Here is a 10,562-nt window from a genome sequence, read left to right on the forward strand (position 1 = left end):
TGGAGTATAATACAGGATGTAACTCGGGATCAGTAAAGGATAAGTAATGTAATTTATGTACACAATGACTCACCAACAGAATAGTGAGTGCAGCTCTGGAGTATAATACAGGATATAACTCAGGATTAGTAAAGGATGAAAAATGTAATTTATGAAGGCTGACTTCACAAGTTATGTTGATTATTTCATATGTAAACTGTAATATGGGGTCTTGATGTGGATATTCCCTTTAAGATACACTTTTATGTTGAGTGCATTCTGACACTGGATCCCGGTGACTACTCCAGCGTTATATCCGGTCAAATATCAGCGCGTGACGCAGGCAGCCAGCAAGAGCGACTATAGTTCTCTGCAGTCATGCGTATTAGAGACCATCGATCTGCTCGGCACTCGACTGCAAAAAAGAACACTTACATAGCGCATGCGTGGCGGCTTCCTCTTCCTTTCAGCCATCTGAGGTCGCCATGGCTCCTTTGGTCAGTATCGAGCTCATCACGTTGTATCTTCGGCTTGGGCCTTTGTGCGGCCGGTGGCGGCTCCCCAGCTCCTCGCTGCTTTCCTGCGATGCCGTGGCGCTTCCGCAATGAACGCGCTTGACGTTCCGGGAGTGTGACAGCGGAGAAAAGCAGCGTGTGCAGCGTGCGGAGCCGCGGCCTGGGCGCAGCCTGTACCGGGTGCGGGGGGAGGTGGCGGCAGCGGCTGCTAGATGTGTGGGGCCCAAGAGCTGTATGGAATAATGGAAGAAGCGATGTGTCGGGGTAACCGGCAGGGGGGCCCCCGGGGGTCCAGAGGCCTCCCAACCCCCCATCATGTAATAGAAGTGATAATGTACAGGGCTCCACAGCCAGTCTGAGCTGTTTATATACATTATAATGTACAGGGCTCCACAGCCAGTCTGATCTGTGATATACATTATAATGTACAGGGCTCCACAGCCAGTCTGATCTGTGATATACATTATAATGTACCGGGCTCCACAGCCAGTCTGATCTGTGATATACATTATAATGTACCGGGCTCCACAGCCAGTCTGATCTGTGATATACATTATAATGTGCAGGGCTCCACAACCAGTCTGAGCTGTTTATATACATTATAATGTACAGGGCTCCACAGCCAGTCTGAGCTGTTTATATACATTATAATGTACAGGGCTCCACAGCCAGTCTGATCTGTGATATACATTATAATGTACAGGGCTCCACAGCCAGTCTGATCTGTGATATACATTATAATGTACAGGGTTCCACAGCCAGTCTGAGCTGTTTATATACATTATAATGTACAGAGCTCCACAGCCAGTCTGAGCTGTGATATACATTATAATGTACAGGGCTCCACAGCCAGTCTGATCTGTGATATACATTATAATGTACCGGGCTCCACAGCCAGTCTGATCTGTGATATACATGATAATGTACAGGGTTCCACAGCCAGTCTGAGCTGTTTATATACATTATAATGTACAGAGCTCCACAGCCAGTCTGAGCTGTGATATACATTATAATGTACAGAGCTCCACAGCCAGTCTGAGCTGTGATATACATTATAATGTACAGGGCTCCACAGCCAGTCTGAGCTGTGATATACATTATAATGTACCGGGCTCCACAGCCAGTCTGATCTGTGATATACATGATAATGTACAGGGTTCCACAGCCAGGCTGAGCTGTTTATATACATTATAATGTACAGAGCTCCACAGCCAGTCTGAGCTGTGATATACATTATAATGTACAGGGCTCCACAGCCAGTCTGAGCTGTGATATACATTATAATGTACAGGGCTCCACAGCCAGTCTGAGCTGTTTATATACATTATAATGTACAGGGCTCCACAGCCAGTCTGAGCTGTTTATATACATTATAATGTACAGGGCTCCACAGCCAGTCTGAGCTGTTTATATACATTATAATGTACAGGGCTCCACAGCCAGTCTGAGCTGTTTATATACATTATAATGTACAGGGCTCCACAGCCAGTCTGAGCTGTTTATATACATTATAATGTACAGGGCTCCACAGCCAGTCTGAGCTGTGATATACATTATAATGTACAGGGCTCCACAGCCAGTCTGAGCTGTGATATACATTATAATGTACAGGGCTCCACAGCCAGTCTGAGCTGTTTATATACATTATAATGTAACGGGCTCCACAGCCAGTCTGAGCTGTTTATATACATTATAATGTAACGGGCTCCACAGCCAGTCTGATCTGTTATAAATCCCGCACTGCCGTAGCTAGGTCCCTGAGGCCTGACCCCTGACTTACATTCCCACCTCCTCTGACCCTCTGCTCACCAATCGGGCGCTGCTGCCGCTGCTTTCCTTGCGCCTGTCCCCCCCCGACACGCTACATCATCCGTAAAGCTACGTGGTGCATGCGTTTATGGAGCCTCAGCCTGCCCTGGAGGACCTCACCCGTACCACGCTAAGCCCACCTGCCGTCCGTAAGCCAGTTGCCCGCTGTATAATGTGCCTTGCTCAGGGCTCATGCTGCCACTGTTACTGCCGCATTGCCACAGTGTCCCAGGCCTTTGCACATTGCTATACACATGGGGGTATGTGCAAAGCATTGCAACCTAGTGTCTGTAGTACAGACATGATGATGCATATGCTCTTCCCAGTCTGCACATACTCCCATGTGTATAGTAGGATTGTACATACTAGGGTATACAGGCTAGTTTTATTAAAATGTAAATAAGCCCCTCCCTCAATAAAAATTAGTCCCCCTTTTTTCAAAAAAGTGTAAAAACAAAATAAAAAAAATAACATATTTGATATTGCCGTGTGGGTAACTGTCTGAACGATTTAATTATAATGTTAATGATGCTGTGCAGCAACGGCGTAAATGTAAAAAAAAAGTCCAAAATTGCTGCTTTTTGGTCACATCACATCCTAGAAAAATGAAATAAATGATTAAAAAGTCACGTATACACAAAGGTGTAACCAATAAAAACGTGTCTATCCCAAGTACATCCACACCATCGGAACGCCTCTTCTCCAACAGGCAGCATAGCGTGTAAGAAGAGAGCGCTAGCCTCAGCCCTGACCATGTGGACATGTAGTACTTTTATTCAGGCTGCCTCCGCCGGAACGCCACCCACATTATAGTCAAAGGGGACGGAGCGGTAGTCCGTGGGCACGCATGCACTAGCGGCAGGACTGATCCGACAGGCTGTTCACCTGCCCGAGGTCCTTGCCGCTAGTATAAAACTAGCCTTATAATACTCCATACATTATAATCCACAGAGCTGTGTTATAGGCTGATAATCTGCATTAGTAGTCCGGATCAAGGACCTCCAGGTGTTATAGACAGGAACTCCCAGCATCCTCTGTTAGCCTGCCATCTTCAGTAATATTACATCTTTGATAATGAAGACTGGCCAAATCTAATTACCGCTTGTTCTTGGCTTCTCTAGAAAAAGTCCACAACCAAGGGCAGCAAGAAGAAGAAGCAGCTGCTGAAGTTCACCTTGGACTGCACACACCCTGTGGAAGATGGCATCATGGATGCTGCTAACTTTGTGAGTACAGCTGGTGGACAAAGAATACCTAAAAGACCTTTCTGCTTGCTGTCAGTGAAAGAACACATTTACTTTCGCACCCTGTGCCGGTCCTGCTCTCGGCTGAGCAGGGGACAGTTGCATCCTGTCTAGCTAAGCAGCCTGATACATTGTAGCAAATCACCAGAGATTTGTGCAGAGGCTGCCAGAGCACTGTCTAGGCTGGATACAAGTGTATTTGCCCCTCAGAATACCACAGGAGTGTCCCCATTCACTGACAGCATGCAGAATTGTCGAAAATGGTAAGTAATTGAAGCACAAACTATCAGTCAGTGGTCGTAGTGAAGCAGGCCATACCTGGGACAGGCCGACATCGGATGCGTATTAGGGAATGGCAGGTCTGCGATAGATAAGACGTGCTGTTTGTTTGAATCTCCCTGTAATCCGTGCTGGCGTGTCAGCCTCCATGTACATGATCATACTAAGCTCTGCTGGTGGTCTCCGTATGGGACATCTGCAGCTGTCTTCTGTGCACACATCTCCGAGGGTGATTCTTACCCTTCATCCTCTAGAGGGACTGGTCCATAAGGAAGTCATGGAGGGTACCCCCTAAACTGCTGCTGTGGTAGACTCAAGCTGCCCATGTATTTGTATGGACAGTCGGTTATCTGAACGGCCCCCATGTAATACTGCTGGTACAGCTTTGTAGTGTCCACAGGGATTGTACCTTCCCTTCTCCTACATTGTAAATGGGGACGGTGTAGCTCTTCCTCTTCTGCTCCCTCGGGCTCTGCATTGCTGTCCAATTCTGAATCTTCATAATCCATTACAGGAGCAGTTCTTGCACGATCGCATCAAAGTGAATGGGAAGGTTGGCAACCTAGGTGGTGGTGTTGTCACCATCGAAAGAAGCAAGAGCAAAATCACAGTGACGTCAGAAGTACCATTTTCCAAGAGGTGAGTGATTTGAACAGCAGGCCTTCTCTATTTTCATGAGGTTCCTGGTGGTGTATGGGCATCTACATAGTAACATCAGGCCGAAAAAAGACATCTGTCCATCCAGTTCGGCCTGTCATCCTGCAAGTTGATCCAGAGGAAGGCAAAAAAGAAGCCAATTCTCCCCACTTTAGGGGAATAAAAAGTTCCTTCCCGACTCCAATCAGAATAACTCCCTGGACCAACGACCCCTCTCTAGTAGCTATAGCCTGTAATATTATTACGCTCCAGAAATACATCCAGACCCCTCTTGAATTCCGTTAATGTACTCACCATCACCACCTCCTCAGGCAGAGAGTTCCATAGTCTCACTGCTCTTACCGTAAAGAATCCTCTTCTATGTTTGTGTACAAACCTTCTTTCCTCCAGACGCAGAGGATGTCCCCTCGTCACAGTCCTGGGGATAAATAGATGATGGGATAGATCTCTGTACTGACCCCTGATATATTTATATACATAGTAATTAAATCTCCCCTCAGTCTTTTTTCTAAAGTGAATAACCCTAGTTTTGATAATCTTTCAGGGTACTGTAGTTGCCCCTTTCCAGTTATTACTTTAGTTGCCCTCATCTGGACCCTCTCCAGCTCTGTCTGCCTTGTTCACAGGAGCCCAGAACTGTACACAGTACTCCATTTGTGGTCTGACTAGTGATGTGTAAAGTGGTAGGACTATGTTCTTATCATGGGCATCTATGCCCCTTTTGATGCAACCCATAATCTTATTGGCCTTGGCAGCAGCTGCCTGACACTGGTTTCTACTGCTTAGTTTGCTGTTTATTAAAATTCCTAGATCCTTTTCCATGTCAGTGTTACCGAGTGTTTTACCAATATTCAGAGGTCGCGCTATATTTTTTTCCGGAAGAGTAAAAATACTCCCCTTACCATTTTCTAAGGAGTATTTTTAGGCGAGGAGGAGTACGAAATTTGCAGTAATAGAAATAACTAATACGTAGTCCTACATAATGTTAAGGGCTTGTCCACATCTGCATTGTACGGGGCTCTGTCGCAGATTCTGTCAAAGACTGGACAAAATAGCCTTACATGCAGGATATGGTAAATTGTATGGTAAACAGAATCCTGAACAAAAACGGAATGGACTCCATAATAGTCAATGGAGTCTGTTCAGTTCTGGTTGGGTCAGTTATCTGTCCAATCCAGCACTTGCGTTATTTTCGTTGTTCTGCTTATCTAACGGAGCAGAACAACAGAAATAAATAGTGGTGGTGTGAATGTGCCCAAAGAGGTGGGTATTTATGCCTGGGTACTATTACTTTTTACGGCAGGCAATTATAGCGAAGTGATAAGTACAGTTCAATATAGTGGATCTTCCCCGTACTTAATCACAAGTCAGACAGGGCAGTCATAAAAGTGACGGCTTCCCTGACAGAGTAGGCCGCAACAGCCCTCTGGTTATAGGTGGCATACAGCTGCATGTAGGTCTATGGAATCTACAGCAGGGTCCCATTAGCACTGGGACCCTGTCCTTGTCCAAACCAGTGGATCCTATGACATGTCACACGGGAGTGAAGCAGAAAGACCTGAGAGCCACAGCAGGGCACAGGCTTTCCTGCCATTGCCTGCCTCTCACAAACCCCACAACACCACATGTACAGAACACCCATACTGAAGGCTGCAGTGCCACAGCTCCTTCTGTGCTCATACACCATGGCTGAATACACACACTGTAGAGATGACAGCTGGTGCGCCCCTCACCACAGGAGAAGAGGAGTTAACTTACTGGGCTCATCCAGAGCAGGAAATTGGCCCAGGTTTTGACTGAGAGAGAGCAATACTCTATGTCACCCAGTCACAGGATGAAAAGCGTGGCACAGTCCGGTATTATACAAGTTGGCATGGCAGTTATGTGGTCTGCTTCCATTGGGAGTATGCCACTGGCTCTCTCATTTATCCAGCAAAGCGCTGTATTGCGACTTGTGCATACATCTTTTTTACGATAGTAGCCCTTGGCATTTTTATTCAAGGAGGAGTACGAAATTTGCTGTAATTCAAATAATTTCAAATATCTGACCTTATACACTAAACATAACACCACAGCCACCATAACAGAGCCATACACAGTGCTGCCTAGCAGAGCTTAGCCACTGAGCCACTTCACTGGCAATATTGGTGGTTAGCAAACCCACAGCACATGTGTCCTCTACAGTGCCGTAAGTGGTGTGGGAAATGCCCTGCAGCCTGCCCAAACTACTAGCAGCCTCCTTACTAATAACAAAGCACGATATGCTCTGTACTATATGCACACTCAATTCAGAGCTCTGCTGTATGGACATTACATACACAGCTCTGCTATGTACACATTACGGACGCAGATCCACTTTATGCTCAATACACAGATAGCTGTACTATATGCACATTACATACACAGCTCTACTCAATAGCCTGATAGCCTGTTATGTGCACTTTAGCTACAGAGCTCTACTACATGCAGTTACATAGATGGCCTACTATACACACATTACACATAGAAAACTCTACAATAGGCTCATCACACATACATATCCCTGCTTCATACACATACTCTATACATAATGTACCTTATTTCTCGAGCGCAGTCCTACATGACTTCTCCCCTGACCACCACAGGTCCTGTAACCATACGTTTACTGCTGGTAAGCAATGTGTCACAGTGAGGGGAAAGTGCTGGGCCTCCTACACCTCAGGCTAGAATGGGGGCTTGTGCCAGACCTTGCAGGCTAGGGATAGGACATCAATATCAGATCGGCCTTCTCTTTGTTTCCCTGCTTGCTGTTGACGTCGCAGCGGCGTAATTACAAGAAGCCGTCCCATTCACTTCTATGGGACGACTGAACACATTCCCAGACAAAACTGCCTGAACTTGCTTTCAAAATGGTGCAAGTTTCACTGAACGTATCCAGAGCCAATCCATATCGTTTGTGTGAAAGAGGCCTAAGGAAGCAGCCGGAGAGGTCTGGCACTACTGGACCTCTCTGGCTGCAGAATATAAGACACAGGCACTTATTAGAAAGTGTGGGGTTTTTTCTGTCAGTTGAGTGATTATTTATTTTTTTATATATGGAGAGAGCTGTAGTTTTCATTAGTACCGTTCTGGATGATAGATTAGGAAAAGGGAGGTTTCCAGATTTTTTTTTTTATATTTAAATAATATATTTTTTATTTTTTTAAGGGCCGCCGCCACAATGTAGACTGCATGCAGATTACCATCGACCCCTTCAAACAGCTGATCGGTGTGGTTGCCAGGGGTGCTGGTTTGATACTGATGACCTGTCCTAAGGATTGGTCATCAGTATTGTGAAACTGACAACCCCAAAGCAGATTGTCTCAGTAAACTATCAGTTTTTTTCCCAGCGCTGTGGCACTGTGCCTTTAAAAAAAATCAGGACATTTGTTTATATCAAATGATCTCCTGGATCAGATACAATGAGCGTTTGAGTTGTCAGTAATTCAGAGATAAAGGCTGTACATCTAGTTGTCAAAAGAGCAACCTGATGGCTCTGTGAAGCTGAAAGTAAGATCATTTGCAGAAGGGCTGGAACTTTACCCTGCAATATAAAGACAGTTGAAAATGTTTAATAAAGACCAATTGAAGAGAGAAAAAAAAAATGTTGTCCCAGAATGAGTAAAATGAAATCATAAAGAAATTTCCCCCAAAGGTGTTCGTAGCCTGTAGTCTGTAATACCAGATGCTGCCTATGATTAAGGCCTCATGCACGCGACCGTTCAGTTTTTTTGCGACGGCGGCCGTCAATATAAATTCCTATTCTTGTCCGCAAAGTGCGGACAAGAATAGGACATGTTATATTTTTTTAGCGGGGCCGCAGAATGGAGCAACGGATGCGGACAGCACACAGAGTGCTGTCCGCATCTTTTGCAGCCCCATTGAAGTGAATGGGTCCGCATCCGAACCGCGAAAAAGGCGGCTCGGATGCGGACCCAAACAACGGCCGTGTGCATGAGGCCTAAGGGTGGCGCATTTCCTCTCACTGAGGGATTAGTTGTGTTTTTGTTTTTATGAGGACTTCCTGTATTTAGTTTGAGTGCATTATAAAATAAATCTTTCTTTTAATAGGTACTTAAAATACTTGACCAAGAAATACCTGAAGAAGAACAGCCTGCGAGATTGGCTGCGCGTGGTTGCCAACAGTAAGGAAAGCTATGAATTAAGATATTTCCAGATCAACCAGGATGAGGAGGAGGAAGAGGACGAAGATTAAACTTTTAGATCTGGATATGTTTTGTATTACCCACAATAAACATGGGAACTCATTGGTTTCTTTAAGTATTTTTTATTTTTTTTAACCTTTTACAGCATTTTCAACACACTAAGGACTGATGCACACCGTATGTCGGCTGAGCCCATATTACGGCCTGTTCACTTGCGAACCCACTGGCAATTTGAGGTCCGCAGCACGGGCCTGGCTGGCAAACGGTAGCATGCTTGAGCCCTAAGCATCTGTTAATTTGCGAAAAAGTACTGTATTCATTGTAGTCGCTGAAGTAGTTTCGGACTAAGGGCTCATTCAGACGGCCGTGTAAATAAGAATGCATCCGTTCCGCAATTTTGCAGAACGGGTGCGGACCCATTCATTTCAATGGGGCCGCAAAGGATGCAGACAGCATCCGTGGTTCGGGATAGAACATGTTCTATTCTTGTCCGCAATCGTCTGAATGGGCCCTAAGTGGGACTGTATTTATATATTAGGGAATTCTTTGAACAGCAATTTTTAAGTGCAGCATTGTCACTGCTCCCTTACTAAAAGTTGCAAAATCTAACTTGGTGCCCGGTGGTATGGAAATCCAAGTATTGCAGGCATGGGGCAAAAAATCTTATTTTCAGACCCGGGTCCTTAAATATATCTTCTAGTCTGGTCCTTGTAGTCTGTGGTGGGCAGCCTAAAGTTGACACAGCCTATGGGTTGCTTGTTGCACCCTGCTGTAAAATAACTGCCTGCTTGTTGTGTGTGTGTTTTTTTTTTTTTTTTTTTTTTTTGTTTTTTTTTCTCAAATAATCCTGGTTCTTTTGCAGTCCAGGTGATGTGAGATTATTGGAAATTTACCGCAAGATTATTGATTGAATGAAATTCCGTATTCTCTACCAATGCCCTGTAATGCATATAACCTGATGTGACACTTTTGTTTTCACATCAGTTGCTGTTGCACTTAGGCTCTGTTCATCTTCGTTCTCGGCTGTGCCCCCACCGCTTTGACTGACAGGAACAGGCAGTGAAGATGTATTCATGCCTGGTTCTGAAGTTTCACAACGGTGCATTTGGCACCAAGGGGCTAATTTGCGGGTTATTCTCAGAATTAGGAAATGGATAAAGATGGGAGCAAAGAACATTAGTGTGCTGACAGATGGATTCATATGAAGGTATGAAGTGACAGATTCCCATTAAAGCCAAGATTTCTATGGCCTTTAAAGGGGTTATGCCCATGATTAATGTAAGAAAAATAAACAGACATCATGTAGTATTTGACAATCTCTTTCTAACCAGGCTAGAACCAAGCCTGTACCTCGCATGAATCCAGAAACCTACCCAGCCATTACTCTGCTTAATTCTCTTCAGGCTAGCAGCTCAGGAGGCATGTCCTTTCTACTGCAGCTTTCTCCCTATAAAACCCTGCCAACAGCATATCTGCAAAACACAGGCAGTGGCAGTGTTCACCCCGCATCATGGTGCACACCTACTGACTTCCATGGGTCTAAAATCGTCATGTTGCAGACAAAGAGGATGTCCTATGTTTTGCGGCATGTCTGCTTGGACACAGCAGCCCTTGCATGTGCTTACCGGGTCCACGTGGCCATGTCGCAAAAGGACATGTTCTATCTAGAGTTGTTACGATACCAAATTTTTTATTAGATTTTCATACCATAAAAAATTATTGCGATAACTCGATACCACGTGAAAAAAATAAACCAAAAAAGCAACATGCATTCCGCATTTTAAAAAAAATGGCGAGTCGCGTTTTTTTTTCTTTCTTTTGTCCTGGCGTTCACCGCATATTTTTATTTTTTTTATATTTTAATAGTTTGGACTTTTCGGACGTGGCGATATGTG

At 44.9% G+C, this 10,562-nt stretch overlaps 1 protein-coding gene across 1 annotated transcript; it reads left to right on the forward strand.

Moving 5' to 3' along the window:
• Positions 1–418: 418 nt before the first annotated feature.
• On the forward strand, positions 419–8,769 carry LOC122923816 (60S ribosomal protein L22). The gene is made up of 4 exons (XM_044274663.1): positions 419–476; positions 3,425–3,529; positions 4,341–4,465; positions 8,573–8,769. Exons 1-4 carry the CDS (start codon positions 465–467, stop codon positions 8,715–8,717), a joined length of 387 nt encoding a protein of 128 aa, XP_044130598.1. The 5' UTR covers positions 419–464; the 3' UTR covers positions 8,718–8,769.
• The last annotated feature ends 1,793 nt before the right edge of the window (positions 8,770–10,562 follow it).

The sequence above is a fragment of the Bufo gargarizans genome, unplaced genomic scaffold (genome assembly GCF_014858855.1).
Source record: "Bufo gargarizans isolate SCDJY-AF-19 unplaced genomic scaffold, ASM1485885v1 original_scaffold_1960_pilon, whole genome shotgun sequence".
NCBI lineage: Eukaryota > Metazoa > Chordata > Amphibia > Anura > Bufonidae > Bufo > Bufo gargarizans.

What these genes read in the sequence shown, in the direction of transcription:
- LOC122923816 (XM_044274663.1), top strand. An exon ending in TCATGGATGCTGCTAACTTT is followed by an intron (nt 3,530 to 4,340) that starts GTGAGTACAGCT and finishes AATCCATTACAG; the next exon opens with GAGCAGTTCTTGCACGATCG. An exon ending in GAAGTACCATTTTCCAAGAG is followed by an intron (nt 4,466 to 8,572) that starts GTGAGTGATTTG and finishes TTCTTTTAATAG; the next exon opens with GTACTTAAAATACTTGACCA.